The 25,871-nt window shown below is 40.9% G+C and overlaps 1 protein-coding gene across 1 annotated transcript in view; it reads left to right on the forward strand.

The window, feature by feature from the left end:
• Nucleotides 1-25,871, forward strand: part of MCU (mitochondrial calcium uniporter) — a 150,587-nt gene that overhangs the window by 97,426 nt on the left and 27,290 nt on the right. Inside the window, exon 2 of the mRNA XM_084633802.1 lies at nucleotides 25,242-25,311. Coding sequence (XP_084489928.1) covers nucleotides 25,242-25,311 — 70 coding nt within the window. The remainder of the gene's footprint in view (nucleotides 1-25,241; nucleotides 25,312-25,871) is intronic.

Raw genomic sequence — 25,871 nt, forward strand, 5'->3', positions numbered from 1 at the left:
GCCCCATCTCTGGCCTTGGGTTGGAATAGCTTAAATAACTTCTCACCTTTTAGCTCCATTCTGTTTCTTTTTAGACACGCTAACAGTAACTTTATCACAAAGTTTAAACTGAAATCCAGATCAGATGAGAAATGCCAGGAGCACTCCACCTCAATGTGATTTAAGGAATACTTCTGCATGTGCACAAATGCCTCTCTGCTCTTCTATCTGCTGCTTCTCCTATGAAACCAAACTTCCTTTTTTAATTGTTAGCTCCTCACTAGTAATTCAGGGCAAGTTTTAAATATGCAGGTCTGCAATACAGTGGTTGGATTCTTGTTGAGAAGCATTTTAAAATTGACTTTGATAACTACTGGATCACAACTATAGAAGATACTAAACTTCCTTTATTTTAGAATATTCATCCTTTTGGTTGCATTATGAGGTTAAATAATAAAATGTTAGGTCAATAATGCCCGCTGACTCAACTGCATGAAGCTTGTGAATCGGTGGTATAATCCAGCCATATATCACTTTTTATATTTTTAGGATTGGGCTTATCCTGAGAAGCATGTGAAAACTAGTAGACTTCACTTATACATACTGTTGTTTAAAAGCTCCCTGCATAAAAATCTGCATATGTTCTCTTGAATCTTTCAGTGTGTGATGACACTGATGTTAGGTAAGTGTAGTTAAGAGATGCTGACTGATCACATCTAAAAGAGGAGTATCCCCATTGATTAAAAAATCATTTTTTACATTTAGACAGAGGTACTACCTGCCTTCAATTAAGAGACTGCATTTCTGAGATGAGGATGTACATGTATTTCTTCAGTTGGGTATTAAGTTTTTAAAGAGACTGTGGGAAAGGAATATTGCTTTCAGAAGAAAAAAGCCCAGTAGACCTACTGCTGCTTTCTGTGTAGAAGGAGGTCAGTGTGACTTTTCAGTGTGTGCTTTTCCTTAAATTATACTATGAACTGATCTGCTGGTTCAAACTCAAGAATCCTCTCTCTCTCATCCATTAAATCAATGAAGAAAATGCGTCATATGTAATGGGAACTACAGAGGGCTCATGTTCCAGTTGTCCCAAAGCCCAGACCGCCCGCTTCAAAGCGCCACTTAAAAAATTGCTTATTGTCAAAACTTTGTGCAATCTGGACCAACAGGTGAAATAAAATACTCCAGTCTTCAGTACCATCATTTAGTGGATTCTGCTAGCTGCTCACTGGATTCACTAGATGCAATTCTGGATAAAGAATCTTCACCCTGTGGGAAAAGAGAGAAGCATTGCATAAATCAACAGTCAAGCTGCATTAATCCAAAAAGCTTGCCCCCCAAAAAAACAAAAAACCCAACCCACCACCACATACATTTGTCTTCTTTCAACCCTGCTTTATGTACTTGATACAGTAACAGTGCATGTATTTAAAGGGATGCGCTATTGAAGTGAATTGTAGCACTTTAACTTGCCCTAGCAAACAAGTGACTATTTCTTCTCTTCAGACAGTTGAGAGCTATGCAGAAGGGTTTGTTTTATAGCTACAGTGGATGAAGATGAAAAAGCTCAAGTGAGATTTTCTTTGCTGGCTGTTCCACCTCATTTAACAGTTGCTGCTAAACTGTGTGCCAGATAGCTGGCACATTCATATCTACATTTGACTGCCCTATTAAGGTGAATATTTGTTGCAGTGACCGATGAAATGTTGAATCGTTTGGTTGGGGTGGGTTGGTTGGTTGTCAAACTCAACAGAGAGGATATTTTGTTTGCTGGAATTGCTTAGCAGAACTGTGTAACTTTACAATCACACCAGGCAATCTACTTCCAAGATTTCGCGTATTCTGAAGCTCAGAATTTGGTTACCTTGCAGCATTCAAAGCCCTTCTAAAAGTTAGTTGGAAAAGAGTTTAGTTTTTGTGGTGATGGTTTTGTTTCTAAAATATAAACAATGTTGCATAACTATATAATTTATGCACTACATCGTTGGGGATCCTTCTGAAGACAGACATTCTACTGCTTTATGCAGTAGTTGGAGTGGTCTCACTCAGGTATACTTTTGCTGTGAAATGGAGCTTATTAACTTATTAAACACTTTCAGCAAAGAACAGACTTACATAAAGAACTTACAGTAAGATAACCTGATTTAAAGGTGATCTAAAGTTTTATGCCCATTTCTGTTTTGGGGCAAGAAAAATTATTTATGGAGTAAAAGAAGGCTAATCAGTGTTTCAAGGATAACTGAGATTCACTGGTGTATATGAAATGAGTTTGTGGGTTTGATCTGATGTTCGTTAAGGGGTACCTACCACAGTGAATCACCACTGCAAATAAAACCAGTTGGCACTCTGGCGTTTTCTGTAAAAAGTGTAGGACTAGTCAGGCACATCTGTGGAGGAGCATTCATTAACAGCTTTACAGTATTGATCAGTTTTATGACAGACTTCATTCTGCCAGGATGGTCAGTCCAGATCTTTATTTAAATGATTTTTAAAAGAGGATATAAAAATTCCTATATTTAGACTATGTAAAAGCTCAAGAATAGTTCTCTGGTTCTTCTCAAATGTGATGACAATGTTAAGCCTCCCTAAACCTGTACAAACGATCCCTGTTTTTGTAGGGGTGGTCAATAATGGTCAATTGTAGTAATTATAGACTTCTCTATCTGGGCGTATGCATGCAGTTTTTTTAAACAGAAAATACTTCTAGAGGGGAGATTATTTTTCTGCTTTTCTTTCTGTTTCAACGTTAATGCACTTTTGCAAAGTTAGGGAAAACCGCTTTCATTTTATGTTCAGGTGACTTAGCCTGAGATCCTATGAAATTAGGTTTCAGACTAGCAGCCATGTTAGTTTGTATCCTAAAAAGAAAAGGAGTACTGTGGCACCTTAGAGACTAACAGATTTATTAGAGCATAAGCTTTCGTGAGGTACAGCTCACTTCATCGGATGCATACAGTGGAAAATATAGTGTGAAGATTTTATATACACAGAGAATATGAAACAATGGGTGTTACCATACAAACTGTAACGAGTGATCAGGAAAGGTGAGCTACTACCAGCAGGAGAGCGAGGGGGAGGGAAACTTTAGTAGTGATAATCAAGGTGGGCCATTTCAAGCACTTTACAAGAACAGTAGGAGGGGAAATAAACAAGGGGAAATAGTTTTATTTTGTGTAATGACACATCTACTCCTAGTCGTTATTCAAGCCTAAGTTAATTGTATCCAGTTCGCAAATTAATTCCAATTCAGCAGTCTCTCGTTACGGTCTGTTTTTGAAGTTTTTTTGTTGAAGAATTGCCACTTTTAGGTCTGTAATCAAGTGACCAAAGAGATTGAAGTGTTCTCCAACTGGTTTTTGAATGTTATAATTCTTGATGTCTGATTTGTGTCCATTTATTCTTTTACGTAGAGACTGTCCAGTTTGACCAATGTACATGGCAGAGGGGCATTGCTGGCACATGACGGCATATATCACATTGGTAGATGTGCAGGTGAACGAGCCTCTGATAGTGTGGCTGATGTGATTCATCCCTATGATGGTGTCCCCTGAATAGATATGTGGACACAGTTGGCAACGGGCTTTGTTGCAAGGATAGATTCCTGGGTTAGTGTTTTTGTTGTGTGGTGTATAGTAGCTGGTGAGTATTTGCTTCAGGTTGGGGGGCTGTCTGTAATCAAGGACTGGCCTGTCTCCAAGATCTGTGAGAGTGATGGGTCATCTTTCAGGATAGGTTGTAGATCCTTGATGATGTGTTGGAGAGGTTTTAGTTGGGGGCTGAAGGTGATGGCTAGTGGCGTTCTGTTATTTTCTTTGTTGGGCCTGTCCTGTAGTAGGTGTCTTCTGGGTACCCTTCTGGCTCTGTCAGTCTTCCTTCACTTCCGCAGGTGGGTATTGTAGTTGTAAGAATGCTTGATAGAGATCTTGTAGGTGTTTGTCTCTGTCTGAGGGGTTGGAGCAAATGCGGTTGTATCGTAGAGCTTGGCTGTAGACAGTGGATCGTGTGGTGTGGTCTGGATGAAAGCTGGAGGCATGTAGGTAGGAATAGCGGTCAGTAGGTTTCTGGCATATGGTGGTGTTTATGTGACCATCGCTTATTAGCACCGTAGTGTCCAGGAAGTGGATCTCTTGTGTGGACTGGTCCAGGCTGAGGTTGATGGTGGGATGGAAATTGTTGAAATCATGGTGGAATTCCTCAAGGGCTTCTTTTCCATGAGTCCAGATGATGAAGAGGTCATCAATGTAGCGCAAGTAGAGTAGGGGCGTTCGGGGACGAGAGCTGAGGAAGCGTTGTTCTAAATCAGCCATAAAAATGTTGGCATACTGTGGGGCAGTGCGGGTACCCATAGCAGTGCTGCTGATTTGAAGGTATACATTGTCCCCAAATGTGAAATAGTTATGGGTGAGGACAAAGTCACAAAGTTCAGCCACCAGTTTGCCATGACATTATCGGGGATACTGTTCCTGATGGCTTGTCCATCTTTGTGTGGAATGTTGGTGTAGAGGGCTTCTACATCCATAGTGGCTAGGATGGTGTATTCAGGATGGATTGTAGTTTCCTCAGGAGTCAGTGGTGTCTCGAAGATAGCTGGGAGTGTTGGTAGCGTAGGGCCTGAGGAGGGAGTCCACATAGCCAGACAATCCTGCTGTCAGGTCGGAGAACACTTTATAGATTCATTGATACTAAGGTCAGAAGGGACCATTATGATCATCTAGTCTGACCTCCTGCACAACACAGGCCACAGAATTTCACCCACCACTCCTGCGAAAAACCTCTCACCTATGTCTGAGCTATTGAAGTCCTCAAATCGTGGTTTAAAGACTTCAAGGAGCAGAGAATCGTCCAGGAAGTGACCCGTGCCCCATGCTGCAGAGGAAGGCGAAAAACCTCCAGGGCCTCTTCCAGTCTGCCCTGGAGGAAAATTCTTTCCTGACCCCAAATATGGCAATCAGCTAAACCCTGAGCACATGGGCAAGATTCACCAGCCAGATACTACAGAAAATTCGTTCCTGGGTAACTCAGATCCCACCCCATCGATCTCTTAGGTAGCTCGATTACACACCTAAAAGTGGCAGTTCTTTCCAATGTGCCGGGGAGTGCTCACTGCTCAACCCCTGGCTCTGCCACAGGCCCTGCCCCCACTCTACCCCTTCCTGCCCCCTCCCTTGAGCCTGCAGTGCCCTTGCTCCTTCTCTTCCCACCCCCCACCCCCACTCCCGAGCTTCCTGTATGCCTTGAAACAGCTGATTGGGAGGTATGGGGAGGGAGTGGGAGGCACTGATCGGCGGGGCTGCTGGTGGGTGGGAGGTGCTGGGAGTGGGGTGGGGGAGCTGATGCGGGGGTGGGGCTGGTGACATATTACTGTGGCTCTTTGGCAATGTAAATCAGTAAATTCTGGCTTCTTCTCAGGCTCAGGTTGGCCACCCCTGACTTAAACACAATCTTGATTTTTCTTGTTAATGCAGTAAACATACAAGGCAGTGTTTCAAAGTTGAGGCTGATGTAGCCTAACATAGTTTCTTGGAATTTGTCTTGGGAAGTCCTAGCTTTAAACATTGCTACCTTGTTTTCAACATTACTATAATTTTTATTTAATTACAAATAGCTGATAGTCTTGCAGTAAATCGTTCTGACCATTACATACCATCATGTTGCTAGTTCTCCTGTGGCTATCGAAAAGAGTTGTGTCTCAAACAAATAATCTAACAGCAGTGCAACATGGAGCTCAGTGATTTGTCCCTTTTGGCCAGTGGGGGCTGGGTATATTTTGTATCAGTTTAATGATTATCTCTGAATGATCTAGCAATACAGTTGATAAGCTCTAGAAGGCTGTAGCTATCGAGAATGACAGATGACCTAGAACTGGGCTCTTTTGCAAAGAGGAGTGATTGGGTGAATACTTTCCTAGACATCTCCCTCCCTGGATGAGACATTTCCCACAAGTAGTGAACAATATTCCTGACCCAAGGACAAACCTTTGAGAGATACAGAACTAAGTACCAGATGGAAGCACAAGTGAAGGCAGTTTTTCCCGAGAAAAACAAAGCTCAGCCCCAAAATGCACAGTAAATGCACACTGCCTTCTTCGGGAAGCCTACAGCAAGATCTCTCTCAGCCCTCTCATGTTTTCACTGGCAAATCTACAAAAAAGATGCTGATACCCAAGGAAAAAGGAAGTCTTCCCATAGACCTTATTGTAAAATTATACATCCTCCTAACAATCTTGTTTCATCTCCTATTCAGGAGGATGAAGATCTACGTAAGGCTCTGGTCACCAGAAAACAGGAGACCCTATCAATGATCTGAAACAATAACAAACAAAAACAAAACTACAAAAAGAAAAGGAGTACTTGTGGCACCTTAGAGACTAACCAATTTATTTGAGCATAAGCTTTCGTGAGCTACAGCTCACTTCATCGGATGCATACCGATGAAGTGAGCTGTAGCTCACGAAAGCTTATGCTCAAATAAATTGGTTAGTCTCTAAGGTGCCACAAGTACTCCTTTTCTTTTTGAGAATACAGACTAACACGGCTGTTACTCTGAAAACTACAAAAATAAATTCTTGTTCAAGTTACAGCAGTAGAACCTGTCTCTCCCCATGAAACAGCAGTAGTAGATGAAAGTTTGTCATCACAGAAATTCTCAGACTTGCTCTGATGTTCCATGGGGAGCTATTAGCTCACATGAGGCTATTTTTGTCTTGTTTCCCATGGTCAGATCACATTGAGGGGGTAAGATTAACCAGGCATAAACTAAGCAGGATTTTTTCAAACATTTGCAATTATGGTCCACAGGCCAGATTTACAAAGGTACTTAGGTACCAAAAAATGCCTATTGGGATTTACTAAAGCACCGAAGCACGTTAGGCCCCTACCTACTATTGAAGAATTCCCCCTGGTACAAGATTGCAATAGGCCAAGTTTCCCTGCCCCTAGGGTTCATAGAAGTCTGTAACTGTAGCTGCAGCCTGGCCTATATCAACCCCCTACACTTGAATCTGATCAACTCAGCTTAGTTTTGCTATCTACCAAATAAAGGAACCTGAGTGACGAAATCTGAAGTCAAACTTGACTTTTTTAGGTTCCAGAGAACTGGACGAAGTGTTCTTCCAGAGCTGGACAAGGTGTTCTAGATAAGTCAAGTGGAAAGGTCTCAGAGGGAGTCCCAGTAGTGGGACTGCCCATGCAGCAATTTGTTTGCAGGGCAAAATGTAATAGTAGAAAACGTGTTTGTTTCTTTGTGTTTTTTTTTTAAACTTTTTTACATACAATTTAACTGGTGGTAACAAGGAGAGTTAAAATCCTATGACTTGGCAGCTCTCCGTGGATCCGGTGCTTTCATCTGTTGTTGAGAACCACTGAACTAAGTCATAAATGATGGTGGAACTCTGTAATTTAACCTGTTACAGAATTCTAATGTCTGTTGCTATAGCTACACGTCTTAAATCAAAAATCAATTCTGTTGTCCAGTAAGAAAAAGTGAAGTTCACAGATCTCAAAGTAAGATGTAAATTACCAGTAAATCCTTTGGAATGTAAAAACAATGTTTTTATTTTAAAAAAAAATTATTCTGATCTCTAATGATCAACAGTTTCAGGTTCTTTGTTGCTAAGATTTCTTATTTTTAGTAATGGAAAATGGCTAGTCGAGTGTACCATACTAAATGAGATCTAATATATTCCTTTGGCATACAACTTGTTTTGTACTATCCAATAATTCTTGACATTAATAGATACAGTACTGGTACTGAGATATTTACAAAAGCCACAGAGAAGCTAAGTGACCTTTTACTATTCATTTATCAATGTGTGCAGTTCCTATTTCAAGGCAAATGAAATAACTAGTAGTGAAAAAGGAGTGTTGTATACAATAAATCTACAAGTCTAGGGACTCAGCTGGGTATGACCTTGTGTTGGATGCATGTGGTAACTCTGAAAGATATTTCAGTAGTTCAGGAACTTGGTGGAATGGTATGCACTGGAACAGGGATTAGACTAGTGCAGTCACCAGTACAATATTATAAGTATCTTTTTGTTAACAGGATGTTGGTTTCTTTTAGATTTTGACCTTTCCATGAATGACTGTCATGTAATCTCAATGACTGAGTGATATTGCTAATGCTCTACCTTCAATAATACTCTGCCTGTATAAAAAATATTTTAAAAATTAGTATCTCTCTCAACTTGAAGGGTAGAGTAGGTCTTCTTTCTGACTGGTTCAAATATGGTTATCTGCATCATGCTCTGGTTCAGCACTAAAACACTTGCTGTATCTCTTTCTTTACTATGTGTGGGCCCTTCCTTGGTAAAGTATCAGTCTGTGGCTAGTACTCATTTAGAATGTGATGTGAAATACGGCTCTCCTGACTGCAATACTTAATTCACTGTCAGCAACTCTTCAAACAAATGGAATTCCTGGCAAATGCCTTCAACGGTTGTGAATGTTTGAATACAAGGTTTTCTATTTATGTCCCGCACCCCTGACATCCATTATGGCAGTGATCCATTGAGGGAAGCAGTGACTGTCAATACACATTATGATTTGTGATGGTTCTATTTGCAAAGAGTGGACGAGACCAGAGGTTTCAAAAATTTTAGTAGTGAGACCATCTAATGAATTACTTTCCTGGTTGTTGCTTGCCGACCAGGACCTGTCACTACCACGTAATAAGGACTAGTAGATTAAAAATAAATTCTTCATCTTTGCTCTTCGACACATCAGAATGAATCTCCCCACTTGCTTCCTCATAGGATCAATTTTCCTTCCCCAGTTAAAAAAAATAATTCACGTTGCCCCCATTTACATAATTAATTCCCCACAAATTACAATAAAGTCATTCCAATTGTAACACAATTTTGGTTTGCAACCCACAATTAAAATCAATTCATCCCACAGTTTTTCACAAATCAAGGTCCCTTAACCATCCTCTCCACTGAAACTCTCTACAGTCTCACACTTAGAATAAATTCCATCCCCACCCCCCTTGCAACCTATTTCTACTCTTAACCATTGACCTTTCAGACACTGTCCTTTCCCCCACCTTCAGCCCCTTTCTGATTCCAAGTTCGGTCTCTTTCTTTTGCCTCAGCCCCATGCCGCTATGCTTCTTCCTCCTCTTTGTTCCCCCACCTCCTAATACTCCCATGCCAGTCAAAGCTGGGGGTCCTCCAACTTGTATTCGTTTGTCCATCTTCTCCTCCAGTGATGACTACAGCTTCTCATGATGACTTATGGATCCCTATGGCTGCGCTCCTGACCTGGGGATTGGCAGCTTCATTTTATGCATATGAATCTGTTGCACATGTACTTTGTTCACCAAATAGTCTCTAGATCTGTTCCGTTGTTCTCAAACTTGTGTACAGTTTCACTCACTGATTGAGGTGAATTTCATATGCGTTACACTGTGTGGATTAGAAGGAAGTCTAATAACCTTAACTACTTTCTCTCACCAAAATAATTTATCTAGGTAGAATGTTTCCATTAGAACTGGTTGGAAATTCTCCAGTGGATCATCTTTCCACTTTAGAATGCAGATTGGTCGAACATTCAGAAGGTTAGCAACACATGGTTCAATTTTGACTAAGATTTGATGGAAACTAGGTAAGGTTGCTGGTAGTTCCACCCACCCACTATCAGCTCTGCGGTTTGCCTGGCTGACAGCCTAGGAACTTTACCCAAGCTCCTAGGCTACTTTACCCGGGGGAGGGAGCGGAAGCAGAGAACTCCGTGAGCTGTTTTTGCCTGTGGGTACCTCCCCCGACGCTCCCATTGGCTGCGCTTCCCCGTTCTCCGCCAATGGGAGCTTCAGGGGAGGTAACCACAGGCAAGAACAGCTCAGAGTTCTCTGCCCCCCCGGTCTGGGCCGCAGGGACAGGGTGCTCACCGCTTCCCAGAGTGGTGTGGAGCCCTCAGCACCACGGGGTTGGCAAATCCGTAGGCCGGATCCAAATCCCTGAGGGGCCGGATCCGGCCTGGGGCCGTAGTTTGCCCACCCCGGCCTAGAGGTAGGCTGGGGCCGCGGGGAGCTTGCCTGGCCGCAGGAAAGAATCCCGTGGGCCGTGTGTTTGAGACCCCTGTTCTACATCCATGTTGGCCAGGATGGTGTTTTCAGGAAGATCACCAGTGCCTTGTAGTTTCCTCAGGAAGTCGGTGGTGTCTCAAAGATAACTAGGAGCGCTGGTAGCGTAGGGCCTGAGGGGAGAATCCAAATAGCCAGATAATCCTACTGTAAGAGTGCTGTTCCCTGAGATGATGGGGTGTCCAGGGTTTCCAGGTTTATGGATCTTGGGTAGCAGATAGAATACCCCTGGTCGGGGATCTGGCGGTGTGTCCATGTAGATTTGTTCCCATGCTGTAGCAGGGAGTTCCTTGAGCAGCTGGGGTAGTTTCTTTTGGTGGCACTCAGTGGGATCAGAGGATAGTGGCCTGTACAATGTGGTGTTGGAGAGTTGCCTGGCAGCCTCCTGTTCATAATCTGACCTGTTCATTGACTACAGCACCTCCTTTGTCAGCCCCTTTGATTATAATGTCAGAGTTGTTTCTGAGGCTGTGGATGGCGTTGCGTTCTGTACTGCTAAGGTTATGGGGCAAGTGATGCTGTTTGTTCACAGTTTCAGCCTGTGCATGTCTGCGGAAGCACTTTATGTAGAAGTCCAGTCTGTCATTTTGACTGTCAGGAGGAGTCCATGCAGAATTCTTCTTGTAGTGTTGGTAGGAGGGTTCCTGTGGGTCCGTACATTGTTCAGTGGTGTGCTGAAAATATTCCTTGAGTTGGAGACGACGAAAGTAGGCTTCCAGATGACCACAGAACTGTATCATGTTCGTGGGGGTGGTGGGGCAGAAAGAGAGTCCCCAAGATAGGACAGACTATTCTGCTGGGCTAAGTGTGTGGTTGGATAGATTAACAATATTGTTAGGTGAGTTGAGAGTACCACTGTTGTAGCTCCCTGTGGCATGTAGGAGTTTAGACAATTTACTGTCCTTTTTCCACTGTAGAGAAGTGAAGCGTGCATTGTAAATGTCTTGTCTCCTTTTTGTAAAGTCCAGCAACGCGGAAGCCACTGGCTACTTAAGTACCTACTTTTGCCCATCTAAAAGATAGGGTGTGGTGGGTGTTGTGTAGAATGAAGTGAAATGCACTAATGAAACTGCACTGTACCACATGTGTTAATCCAATGCAAAAGAAAAGAGCTATTTTCTATTACTTTAATGGAATAAGGTCACATATATGTAATTAAATAATACTATTTGTATTAGAAATTTCAGTACTCTTCATGGTAACAAATGTTATAAACTGTCATTGTTTTTGCTAAAGGAAGTTTATTTCTTGGATAGATACAACTGTTAATTTTGTAACTTAATGCTTTCTAAAGTTATTTATAAATCCTAGAAAGAGGATAATTTACAACTTCAGGTAACTTGGAAGTTAGCTCTCCTGTTCAGGTTGCTAATGGCAATTCAGACGTACAGGTCTCCAATTACCCATCATGCAACAATTTCAATGATGGTGGTTATCTTTAAGAATTATTTGCTGTTCAGTCTGACAATCATTTATACCATCTCTAGTAGTTTCAGTGCTCCTTTTTAAATGCTTCCTTCCCCCCCGCCCCCCCCCAGTGGTGAATTATTCTACCAGCTGTTCTGCAGAAGCTGAAATTAATCTCACTTTTTTTTTTTAAAGTCATAACTTCAAGAACTCCCCTTTCACGGATTTTTTTTCAGTGGAAATAAGAGCTGTCTCTGTAAAATATCTCTCAACCTGGACATGTTCAGGACTTCTACTGAGCTCTAGCTAGGAACAGTTTATTGCTTTCTATCTTTTTAAAATGTGAACAATTTTTAGGCTATTAAATCATGAAGCAGGCATAGTTGGTTTTTTTTATGGCTCCTGGGATTGTATGAATATATGGAGCTTTTTGTCTTTACATACTCAGATTTAATTTGGTATTTAGGATGGTGAGTAACATTATTACCTAATGGTAATCGGACCTGTGTGAAATGAGTTTGTAGTCTTAGTCCAGTTCCATGTTAGTTCATCGGCGGTAACCACGGTGGTTGTTGAGGCTTGGACTCGGGAGAGGTCATTTTGCACAGGTATGAAAACTGGAACTACCTTCTCGTTTTGAAGGTGGTTCTTCCAGGTTATTGCATGTTCTTGGGGAAGTTTGCATCACTGCTGTTCATACTGTGCTGTTTCTTTAGATAAACAAAGAACATAACTCTACAGAACTGTCAACTTGGCACCTTTCACAAGTTATTATCTTAGCTTAAGAAGATGACAAAATTGCATGGGGCTGACATTTGTTGAGCAAGCTGTCTTTCCCAAAATCACTTCATTTAAAGCAGCCAAGTTTAAGATTCTGATAGCAGAATGTAGAATGGAAACACTGGCCCACCTTGAAGCACTCGGTTACCTACATTGCTGCTTAAAGTGGGTTTGATCTGGTTTAAGTTGCTAGGATTTTGGCATTTTATTCATTTTTAAGTGACCGACAGAACATGAATATGTTGCTATTCAGACCTGTTGCGAAAGCCTCGTTGTAAAGGAGGAAAATCTGAAGTGCTATAGAATAAAATCTGGTGAACTACTGTGGAATGCATATACATCTGATGTGTGGCCTATAAGTAGTAATTTGAGGTATCCAAAGTAGGCTTTTCATAGCCCCAAGGACTGTAAAATGTTAATTTGGTCTCTCTTCACATATCAGAACTTTCTTTGTGATTCCCTGCCATAGTCAAAAAGTTGTGCCATGGTTTCCAGTGGAAACCTTTTTCAGGTGGTTAGAAGTATAAATTCACTGCAAATATTTGCAATGACCTTCTTAGTAATTTTTTTAGAAGCAAAATAATTTAAACGTTGTGCCCATGGTTTCAGTTCGTGTAGGTTTTATTTCAGAGTGAGTTAGAAAAAGTAGGTTTAGCATTAAGCCATTTCTTTTGTTAACTGAAATCATTATAAATGAAACCAAGTGCTTTTAACACTTCAAAAAACAAATTATACTTAAAGCTGACCACTCTGCAGAGAAAAAGAAGCTTAAGTGGCTGCTGCCTACATCTATTAAGTACCTTCTTGGACAACTGCTAAAATACGCATGCGCACACACACACACCCATCTGCTTTTCTTGGTAGTTTGACAGAATATCTTTATACAGTGAGTTAAAGTATGTTTAGATAAATGTGTATATATGACTAAAGATGAGCTTTGACTACCAGTATTTTTATACACAGGCAGATGTCCAGTCCCACTTCAGCTTTTGTTCTAAGGCAAGGGAAAGACCAGAAATGACAGAAATAAACAAATAGCACTAATCAGAACTTGACCTCAGTCCACCCATGCAGCTTTGTGAGATGTCGTCTGAGGCCTAAGGAAATAGCTTACTAGGGCATGCTGTCTCTTCTCCCATGGAGCTTACTCTTGACACAATATTAGGTTTGGCCTGAAAACAGTGTTGACCTCAGCTGAAATAATCCACTTAGATTATATCTGTTCCTGAAAAGCTATTGAGTAGCTACTACCTACTGCATCATATTCCATACATCTATGTAATATTGTATTCAGTTTTATAGTGCAGGAGCTCTGTCTTTGATTACTTCAAAATATTGAGCTTAAATAGTTCTGATTTGGTGACTGTACTATGAAGATAGATGCTGTTCCAGCCATTTATTCTTCTAAGAAATCAGTTAAATAGCAACCTTTTTCTCACCCTGGTGGAAGTGAAGTTGTATAGAACTAGTGTTCTTCAGTGCAGTCCATTTGGTGGCCTACTTATTAGCAAATTGATTTCTAGTAGTAGCAGCAACATCCTCTCTTGGTTAGATTGTAAATCCAAAAGTTACATTTAATGGAGAGGGAAATTGAGATCTTATTGGGATAAAAAAAGTTGTTGTTTATACAACCACTTTATCTAAAGACATTAAATTATCCTTGTGTAAAATTGCTAGTGCATAGTTCTCCTGCAATATTTAATGCTTCATAGAGCATCTCTGTTCCAGAAGAACACTTGGGAGTTGTCAAGGTTCCTTCCCCACTCTGAACTCTAGGGTACAGATGTGGGGACCTGAATGAAAGACCCCCGAAGCTTATTTTTACCAGCGTAGGTTAAAAACTTCCTCAAGGTACAAACTTTGCCTTGTCCTTGAACCCTATGCTGCCACCACCAAGCATGTTAAACAAAGAACAGGGAAAGAGCCTACTTGGAGACTTCTTTCCCCACCACCTCCACCAAATATCCCCCCCCAAGGCCTACACCCCCTTTCCTGGGGAAGGCTTGATTAAAAATCCTCACCAATTTGCATAGGTGAACACAGACCCAAACCCTTGGATCTTAAGAACAATGAAAAACCAGTCAAGATCTTAAAAAGAACTTTAATTAAAGAAAAAGTAAAAGAATCACCTCTGTAAAATCAGGATGGTAAATAACCTTACAAGGTAATCAGATTCAAAACACAGAGAATCCCTCTAGGCAAAACCTTCATTTACAAAAAGACACAAAACCAGGAATATACATTCCATTCAGCACAGCTTATTTACCAGCCATTTAAACAAAAGGAAATCTAACACATTTCTAGCTAGATTACTTACTAACAAGTTCTAATACTCCATTTCTGTTCTGTTCCCAGCAAAAGCATCACACAGACCCTTTGTTCCCCACCCCTCCAGCTTTGAAAGTATCTTGTTTTGTCATTGGTCATTTTGGTCAAGTGCCAGCGAGGTTATCTTAGCTTCTTAACCCTTTACAGGTGAAAGGGTTTTGCCTCTGGCCAGGAAGGATTTTATAGTTCTGTATACAGAAAGGTGGTTACCTTTCCCTTTATATTTATGACAGGAGTGCTGAGGGCAAGACCAGTTAAATAGTCCATATGTTCACAAAGTTTCTAGAGGTGTCTGTAATTTGAGAAGTAAAATAAATCCAGTACTGCTGACTGCTATAAATCCATAGCATTTTCTTCTCTTGCAGACTCACTATCTGTAATTTTTAAAGTTGCTGTCTGGGGAGGAGTGTGATGTTACTTATAACCCACCACTGGGTTGCTAAATATTCCATACTTGGAGGAAAATGTACTGTGCTGCAATTCTACATATACCTAGATAACAGGGTCCGGATTACTGCTGTGTCCCTTTTATACAAGGAGTTAACTCCAGGTTCATTTCTCCTCCCCTTGCAAAGGAGCACTAGGGGAAAATGTAAGATCTGTAGGGGAGAGAAGAAGGCCTGTGGGAAAGCTGCACACCTGGGTACAGAGTGGGTGAACCTCAGGGGTGGGAGTAGGGGATGTTGCATATGGTACTTTCTTTATTACGTTGATAAAGATTTGCTCCTATTGAAAAATACTGTCTTTCACTTCTTTTTAATTTCTACAGTCACCCACGCTCTCATATGTGCATCTAAAGTGAACAGTGGGTCAGCATTATTCGGTCTCTTCGATAATAGAAGAGGTGCGGATGGGGTGTGCAGAGAAACATCAGACACTTCACTTACGTAGAAATGGGGAAAGTGAAAGTTCATATACAAATTGAGTCTTTGCTCTCTAGCCCACTGTCTGATTAAATTGGATGCTTTTTGGTAGTTTTAAATGTTTATAGTATAAATCTTGGTTAGCAGTTTCTTCAATTGTTCTCTTAGGCATCTTGTGCTGCCTACAGAACTATGGCTCTGTAAACAGTTACATAAAGTTGTCAAGGAACAGAGGTAAAACAGAAGTCAGTAATGCAATATGTCCATATCGTGGCAAGTGTTTCTAGAGAAAAATCTTTTCAGACATGCATTTCATGAGTCAAATGACAGATGCTTCCTTTTTGTTTTAACATATGTATAGGACCAGTGAAGGGTTTTTTAACTGTATAAACCTCACCTAGTAGATGAATGCCATGAATTGAAAATGGAGAATGAAGATTTATTCCCTGAGCTGAATTTTCAAAACTTTATGAAGGAAAACTGGCCAATCCTAACCAGACCTGGGGATGGAATGTGATTAAGCTTTTTTTCTAGATAAGGAACCATACATCTATCTACAAAGGGATTTTCTTTGTACTTGAACAAACTATACTTAAAACGTGGCCTACTACTCACTTTTTTCATTTGTCTTCGAAGTACTGTAGTCCTTCCAGATTTAGAATCCTGAATTACTGAACTTCCCTTGGAGAGGGAGATAAATTGGAATCTCTAACAATTACCTAAGCAAAAGGGAAGGGGGAAAATAATCTTTAGCCTGGTAGTAATAGGAGGAAAAGGAATTGCCTGATGGAATCAGATGACTCTTGGTGACCCAGAAATAGGTTACCAAAGTGAACACACTAGTTGTGGCGTGCTGGTTAACCACAGCTGTCTTGTTCTCTCCCCTTTTATATATTATATCTCTCTTACAGCGCTTTTTAATAGCATTAAAGGTGGGTGGGTGCAGAATTATGGAAGTTACTTTAGCACTAGTGAAGACCAGAACTGGTGAAATTCTTGAAAGAGCTAAACAGTTACATGTCACTTGATCTGAGGATAAGGAGGAGACCGTATTCTCCATAATGAACACTCACATAAGTTGGTGAAACAAGTGATAGAAATACTGCCAACCCTGTGTGCTCAAAAATCATGAGTCAGGCCCACCCAAAGTGAAGAGACTGCTTTTTAAAGTATGATTTTTTTGAAGTGTTTTTATTTCCTTCCTGGTTTTTGAGCCTTCAGGTTAGACTCGGGTACTGTTTTCAAGCCTTTCTCTGCTACCACGAGGGCTAGAGACTTACTTTAAAAACAAAACAAAATGAAGGCTGAGATTCTCACCTAATCACTAGATTCCAGGAGCTGGGTCTTTCTTTAAAAAGCCACCACACCAAATATTGAGACTTTCAATAACATTACAAGAGTTGACAATGCTGGAAATGTAAGGAAGTATTTCCTTGAACTTTTTTCCCCACTCTATTTCAGTCCTGGATCGAGGTAGAATGTGTTCAGCTTAGAAGTGTGGGTGCCTCCCCTGACATCCACCTCAGGCTTGGCCTGTGCTAGGAATTTGTCTGTGTAACTGCGCTGCTCACAGGTGTGGAAAATCCACACCCCGAAGCGACATAGTTATACCGACCTAATCCACAGCATAGACAGCGTTATGTCGTTGGGAAGGCTTCTCCTGTTGACATAGCTACTGCGTCTAGGAGAAATGGAATGCCTACACCAACGGGAGAAGGTCTCCCGTTGACCTAGGTAACATCTTGACTAAGTCCTAGTCTACACTACAGAGTTAGGTTGATGCAAGGCACCTTACATTGATCTAACTCTGTAAGTGCCTACACTAAAATTTCACTCCCACCGATGTAACTCTCCCACAAAAACTCATAATTTGCTGATTGTTATTGTCTTGATAAAATGTGTGTGGCAACTTTGTATGACATTGCTGAGACATGCTCAAAGTTTAGAAGAGCAGGCACAAACCAGTTCCTCAGAGACCAAAGGCAAACTGACAACTCAGCCAGGTGTCAACAAAATCAAATGGACTGTCACCTGGTTGTGGCCATACTTTGGCAGCAAGAAGGGTGTGAGTGAGAAATTTATATCTTGGCAATGGAAAAGCTGGAGGTTCCTGTGTAAATATACTGGCTGTCGTTGAATCCCAGCTGGAGATGAGGAACAGGCACCCCAAATTACTCTCTCCCCTTGTCTCTACTCACTGCATTAACAACACTTAAAACAAAGGAAGCTTCATTGAACTGAGGGAGGGGTCCTGGCTGAAAGAAATCCAGCCAGACTATTGTGAGCATGTGGTGAAAGAGAACTTTTTGCTTTAAATTCACTTAGTTTAAGTTAGGTATTGGTTTGCAATTTTTCTTTTTTATTTCTTTGTAACCAATTCTGACTTTTAGGTCTCATTACTTGTAATCTCTTAAAAATGTATCTTTCTATAGTTAATACACTTGCTTGATTGTGTTATCTAAACCAGTGTGTTTGGATTGAAGTGTTTGGGAACTCCTTTTGAGATAACAAGATTTGTGCATATCATTTTCTATTAATGAAATGATGGACTTTCTGTTATCTTATATTGTCTAGAAGGAAAGAGCTGGGCAGTACAAGATGCACATTTCTGGGGACAAGTCTGGGACTTGGAATTTGCTGCTGTCCCTCTGTAATACAATGCAAGAGTGCTCCAGCTAGCCACTCCTGAAGAATAGCTGGGAGTAAATTACAAACTGGAGGCTTCATGAGCAGGCCAAGAGTGGCTGCTCTCACAGAAGAAGCAGTGTAAAAGGCACCCCAGATTGGAGAATTGAGGGGACACAGCTGTTCAGTAGTCGAGACTGTACCCTGGGGAATGTCACAAACACGCTTCCAGTTTTTGGAGATCCAAAAAACTGTTTGACTCTAGCTGGTCACTAGGATTGCCAATTTTGGTTGGACTTGTTCCTGGAGGTTTCATCACATGACCTAATCTTCAAAGATTAATCTTTAATTCTTAGACTGCAGGAGAATCCTGGAGGGTTGGCAACCCTACTGGTCACTCGGGTTACTTTATTAGGCATGTAACAGCATTTTGCGCACACAAGCCAGGCCCAGGCTCTTTAGACAGAGTGATACCACAGTTCCAATTCATGTCACACACCCCACAGTTTATGTACATCTGCCCTAGCTACTAACATCTATTCCTGGTAAAGACCAATTGCTTTGCAGATTGCATAAGGATAGCATATCAATGTAGGGTGTTTCTGCCTACTTTACTATAAACATACCCACAATAGTTAGTTTAAATTTTGTTTCTACCTCCCTTGTTTACTGTAAACATATTCACAATAGTTAGTTGTTTCAGCAATTACTTGTTTGAGCATGTCTTGTTTTAACATAGGGTTGCTCATGTCAGCTATCCTAGCCCTATAGCACTGCATGGAGAATTTAATAAGGAACATGGGACAGCTGCTACCTTCCTTTTTCAAGGGGTTAAATGCTACCCATACCTCCTCCTCCACCCCCTTTTCCTCGAATTGGCTTGTTACCTGTTTCTTTTATTAAAAAAGATAAGTGAAGGAAACACACTGACAGGGAAATACTTATAGCAGCCACCCACGGCTTAAGCTCTTCATCCTATGTACATCTGCTAGGAAAGGAATGTAAATGTGAGCTGAAGCTGCACACAGGTAATAGAATAGAGGTAAGATAATTAAGGGTAAGGGGATGGGAAGGGAATATACCAACGGGTCTCTAATGTGTAGGGCTTATTCAACTACCTCAGACTGTAACCCCTATGTCTGTAAGGGAAGCTTCTTTTGCTGAGTAGAAACCAACCTCGAGATCATTCACACAGTCTGCTGCTTGGCATTTGAGGAAAAGATTTAATGCTTCCCCAGATATTATTGGCATTATTCCTTTGTGTCTGCCTTCCATGTCCTGGTAAAACGTAAGGATTTAAGAGACTCTTATTGCTGTTCAGACATGCCTCAGTTACCTTGACAACCACTTTGGGCCTTTATCTGTTTGGAGGTCAAACACTAAAACATTTCTTCAGGGCACAACAGTCATTCAGTAGGTAGTTGAATGAGGGGAGGGAAGAACAGGAAGCTAGGCAAACAAGAAATGAGCTTAAGCCATTTGTTTAAATCTAAGTCTATTGGACTGCATTGTGGGAAGCAGGAGCTGTGCGCAGTGAACAATGCAGCCTCTTGGGTGTGGTTTTCAGGTTGGTGAGAACACATGAATTGCAAGAGTGAGGTCTTCTCAACGGAGCATCTCTGATAGCATTGCTCCCAGATACTCAAATGGAGTAGGATACTTCTGTTAATCTGCAACCATGTAGGTGTAAGAGGGACATGAATAAAACTCCCCCATTATCCCTTTTTTTCCTCTCCCACCCATTTTGCCCTAATGCTATCTGTTCAAAGAAAAATTAGCCCTTGTTAGCCAGGGAATGAAGGATTATGAATCTTAAGTTTGATCTCTCATGTGGCTTTACAGTACAGAGCAGCATCCTTTAGGCTTGAATGTTACTCTTGTAACAATGAATGTTACGATATCAGGCTGCTGGTGTGCATTTTATTGGGTTGCAGACTTTTAAATATACACATAATAGCCTAAAATGTGTTAAAATACATAACTAGTTAAGATAATACTTTTACACTGTGAATGTCTGTAAAGATCGTGTTGGAAAATGTTTGAGGAAACCTGCCGTACAAAGTTATTTCTTGATGTAAATCTGGTAATGAAAGTAAAAATGTCAGTAATTGTACTCTCCAAAACAACTCAGGAGAAGTCCTGCGGGACAGCTAAGGATTCATGGGTTCAGAGAGGGAGCTAGGAGGGGAGAAGGAAGAAAAGATCTCTGAATGAAAGACTTCTCAGAAGCTTTAAAAAAAAAAATAATAACAAACGCTTAGATAATGGTGTGGAGTGGAACATATAGGAATAAATAGGACTTCTCATTTCAGGTGTAGCCAGATGTCCAAGCCAGAGGCTGGACAGAAGATGGACTAGGCGACACCCTATTAGAATTTCTAGGACATGACAAAACTATTGCTAACCAGTAGCTTCTGAGGTAACCAGTGTCAGAGTCAACAAAGGGCATTCCGTTTTACACAGTGCAGAACTGGATAGGGAAGAAAAATGGCTGGAACTGTTGAAAAGACTAATTGGCTCAAATCTGATTTCAGGCTGGTACACATTTGACGGGGTTCCTTCTTAGGTTGCTGGCATGAACACTGCAGTGTGCACTCACTAATATTTTGAAGTTTTTAAAATATTTTGCATCATAAATAGTACAAGCTCTTGTTATTTTAAACCTTTTTTACATTCTCTTCCTCCTCAGAAAATATGTGCTGTCCTTTCACATTGTGATTCAGGAGTTCTAATCACCTAGTCTGAAGCTTGGTTCTCAAATGTTACTAGATTAGTTTGCAGCTGGGAAACTTTCAGGATTCTCAGTGAGCATATTTTTATGTGTAATAACGTCAATTTAAAAGAAACTCATATTTCTTTGTCACTTAATCTTGGTCCCTGGTTTAAATCAAGTTCCAGACATTAGTAACCAAAAATCACTACTGTCAGGATACTTATGCTAGCCTAGGTGAAATAGTTGGTAGTGGTTTCCATCCAGTTTGTAGTAGACAGTTTTCCACAACACACAAACCACTGTCCCAGTTAATAGCTGTATAGACAGTGCTTTGAAGTCGTGCCTTGGGCTGGAGGTTGGAGTCTGAAGCCCAGCCATAGGCTTCAAAGCGTGAGCCACAACTTAGTTTTTCAGCTATTTTTAGAGCATAGCACGAGTCCTCCTAGCACAAGTATGTTGACCCAGGCTAGAGGCTCATTCCTGTTCAATCCAAAATGTTGTGTAGATACACCAACTGAGATGTGAAACACTAAACCCATTCTGGACAAGACAGAGAGGTCAAGGACTGAATGGACATGAAAAGCGAATTCATAGTTCTAGTCTCTCTTCATATTAAATGTATAGTAAATGTATGCCTCAGTGTGAGCTTGGATATGATTATTGTGTATCACTTTACTAAAACTAAAGTTTTTGGCTATGAACGAAGTGTCCTCAAATAATTGATTGTGAGACATGATCAGTGAAGCATGAAATGAACTGCTCTTTTGGTCCAGAATTTCGTTGTTCTGCCATTTTTCCCTGTAAACCTGTTGAATAGCACACATTGGGGTGGAATGGGATGTCTGTTGACAATGCCTCATTATACTGAGGCCCAGTTCTGAATCTTGGGATGAATGTAAGTGATATGTGATTTTAACCTGGATGTTGATAAATTGAAGAGGGTTCAGAGAAGAGCTATGAGAATGATTAAAGGATTAGAAAATCTGCCTTTAGTGATAGACTCCGAGTTCAATCTATTTATCTTAATGAAGAAGAGGTTGAGATGATTTGATTAGTCTATAAATATCAACATAGGGAACACATATTTAATAATGGGCTCTTTAATCTAACAGAGAAAGGTATAACACTATCCAATGGCCAGAAGCTGAAGCTAGACAAATTCAGACTGGAAATAAGGGGTCAGGTACTCTTATGGTTAAAAATCAACCATTGAAACAACTTACCAAGCTTCTTGTTGGAGTCTGTCACTGACGTATTAAATCAGGATTGGATATTTTCCCAAAAGATGCTCTAGGAATTATTTTGGGGAAATTCTCTGGCCTGTGTTACACAAGAGGTCAGAATGGATGATCACAGTTGTCCCTTTTGGCCTTGGAATCTATAAAGTGAAATGCGAACCAAATTCTTTCCATAGGGTTACTGAAAACCTTGTTTCAAAACTAAATTGGTTCTGTTTGACTCGGAAATTACAAATCCTTCACTTCCTAAAGATGTGTAGGCACAAAATAGATGTGGGGCCTTGTCATCTGTGTTGTGTGAAAATGAGTGCTTGACCATCTTAGAATAATGATCAATGGTTAAATACCTTGCCTTATAACAGCCTTTTGGCACATACACAGCATAATTTCTTTCTTTTCCCTCTTCCTTTGTTTTGAAGAATATTTTGCATTAAAGTAGGAAAGTTTCTAGAGTGTCTCTGCATGCTGCATACTCGCCACCTAAACTTACAATCCTCCTAGAGCAGGGGTGGGCAAACATTTTTGCCTGAGGGACACATCGGGGTTCTGAAACTGTATGGGCAGCTGGGTAGGGAAGGCTGTGCCTCCTCAAACAGCCTGGTCCCCAGCCCCTGACTGCCCCCCTCAGAGCCCCCCACCCATCCAATCCCCCCTGGACTCGCTGCCCCTTATCATACCTCCCGCTCCCTGCCGCCTTACCTTGCCACTCAAAGCAGCAGGACTAGCAGCCGTGCTGCCCGGCCAGAGCCAGCCACGCCGCCCAGAGTGCTGGCGCACAGCAAGCTGAGGCTGCGGGAGAGGGGGGACAGTGAGGGAGGGGCCGGGGACTAGCCTTCCCGGCTGGGAGCTCAAGGGCTGGGTAGGACAGTCCTGCAGGCCGTAGTTTGCCCACCTCTGTCCTAGTGTAATATCTCCACAACTGCCACTTTTGACACTGTTTTGAGGGATAGTTGGCTTTATGTCATCACATCATATCAGGGCAGTGTGTGTGATTTAAAAAAAAGAACACTTGAATGATTATGACAATTATGTGGTAATGATAAAACAGGCCTTAAATGATTTTTGGGACTGTTTAAACAGCTGTCAGATTTAGGATTGTCCTGCAGGTAGTATGGTAATCCTCTATCTGATGTTTATGCATAGAGATTGTAGCTTCAGAAAGGAGGGGAAAGGACTAGAAGTGTTAAGTTTAAAGGGTTTGCTGTTCTGCCTTGAAATAGAGTGAAACAAAAATGAAATATTGAGCAATATCAGAACTGTCTTCAGAACACTTAATTTTTTAAAAATTCACAACTTTACAATCTGTGTGTGACTGGTGGCTGTTGGACTTCGTGTAGATTTAGAAGCATTAATGTAAGTAGTTAGTAATTTCAACTTCCTTCAAAAGGGTCTTAGTTTCTCTTGAACTAGGGACAACCGTATGTCATATTTACAGCCTTGTGTGTTTACATATGAATTGCACAGCTTTTGACAATTGACATCTGGAGCTGTGACCGTTTGTTTCAAAGTAAATTGAACCATGTTCCTAACTCAGTGGGCGGGTTTTGCTTGGTAGCTCAAGCAGTGGACATTCAATATTCCTATTGGGATCCCAGAGTCAGATTAAATATCCAGATCTTCATTCCAAACCATCTTTTGCTTTTAGTCAGACTTGCTATTTTCAAATATTAAAGGGACACTGTAATTTTAAATTTGGCCCAAAATGTAGACTTTTGTAAAAGCAAGATTTTTCCAGCCCAATAGACATCTTTAAATTCATTTCTTTAAATTCAGACAGACTTTTAAAATGACCATTTCTCTTTTGTTCACCACCCAAACACAGCTCTGAGATGTTCAAAATGCAACTGACCCCAAGTTAGAGTGAAACTGACTTGCATTGATTTGCATTTTCAAATGTGAGAAAATAATGTAAATACAATATAAGTTGGATTGGATTTTTAGAATTTTCAATGTTTTCAGCAGGAGGGCATATTTCCCAGCCTAAAGACTGTGATATTGGGGTCCGGATTCAATTTGTACAACTGCTTTCAAAAGAAAAGCAGAAATTAAATTGCTGAGAAAGCAATTTTTATTCCATTGACATTCCTCTAACCCAATAGTTTTAAGTCCATTTGACAACTAGGTACAGCAATAACTAACACGCTTGTGTTCTTGATACAAAATTCTGATCAATGCAGAAATTGTCCAAAAAACACTTAAAGCAAGGCTCTTCCCTAAAGGTACACTTGTAATTTGAATATGGGCTTTGGAATATAAAAATAATTTGCAATTAAACATGGTCACAAACTGCTCAAAGATCTAACTGTACTAACTACTTAAATATATAGACTACTCCAATCTTGACGAATGCCATATAGTTGATAAAACGGGGGGATCTGGAGGTTTGTGCTAGTGCTGTAATCTACCAGTAAGCATTTCATAAACACGTGTAGTGGGGTTATCCTAGAATACAATATTTCTGGAAACAAGTACTTAAATCAGCCTGACTCTAGCCTCTCCTCTACAAACTAGTGTACGTGGCTTACTGAGGATAAATAACGTCAATACATACAAAAGTAAGTTAATCCACTTCTGTACTTTTCTCCTGATTACTGCAAGGCAGTCTTTTTCAGCCCAGTGGTCTTGCCCCTTTGTCCCTGATTCTGGTGAGGTGGTTGTATACAAGCTTGCTTGTATGAAACATGCTAAAAATTACCTTTTCCTCTGTTGTGTTGATTTATATACCCAAAGGACAAAATGAGATATGAAGAATTATAGGTTAGATCATTCTATTCACCCATTATGTTGCAGTTCCTTCTGTCTTTCCTAAGGTAAAGAGCAGTACAGTTTGATAACACTTGTGTGTTTTCTTGCCTGTGACTCTCTCAAATTTAATTTTCAAAAATTCAGTTTTAAGCTAAGGTGGCTGTTACGCCAAAAAACATTGATTTCTAAGCTGCCCCTTTAAAGTTTTCTCCAACTACACTATTTGGTGGGCAGAAACCATGAGAAGTGAACATGGCTGAGGGGGTAAATCCCTTCTGGATGACAGATGGCAACAAAAGATGCTGCTCTTGACAGATACCCCTGACTTGCTGTTATCCCTGTGGTAGATAGGAGGATATGCCTAGATAAATGTCATTAGGATGTGTGGAGAGGAGATAGGAGGTGGCAGTGGGGTGAGCGTCTGACAGACTGGCATAACCCAGCTTTTGCGCTTTATTAACCATTCCATTTTGGATTTTCTAGGTGCACCAGAGGCTTTCTCCATGGCAGAGCTTGAGAGTGGTGCATTGCAGTACAGTAGTGCCCTCTGATGGTGAGTTTTGGCAAAGAATTTTTATTCTTGTTTCTGAATGACTTTCCAACTTAAATCACCCAGTGTGGTTGTTTGTTTTTCCTGGGATGCAATCCAGTTTTTCTCCAGGGACTGGGGTGGGGGTGGAGAGGAAAGGGCAATGCTAAGACAACAGCAGTCTGAAATACTGTTCATAGAGTGGCTTGTGTAAAATAAAATAAAAATTGGGCTGCCCCAATATCTTTTGTTGAAGTTTGGATAAATGCATGCACATAATCCTTCTAGGACAGCTGCTCCTTTTCTTTTCCTGAGTTTTCCCTAGTTCTGCTTCACCATGGTAGCACCCTCCCTCTGGGAAGGAAGGAGGAAGATAAAAGGATTTTTGTTCATCCTCAGTTCCATTTCCTGACTTGAGAAGAGAGTGGTCATTTTTTTTTTTTCAGAAAGGCTTGATCAATGTTCATGCCCAGAAACCATACATCACATCCGCAGCCCACCTCATTTGCTTATGTGAACTAAGAGTCTTGAAGGTCACTCTCATCTTACAGAATGCTGTGTAGCTGTGCCACTAAACCAATCCG

Source organism: Lepidochelys olivacea, assembly GCF_965140295.1.
Source record: "Lepidochelys olivacea isolate rLepOli2 genome assembly, chromosome: 7".
Lineage (NCBI taxonomy): Eukaryota > Metazoa > Chordata > Testudines > Cheloniidae > Lepidochelys > Lepidochelys olivacea.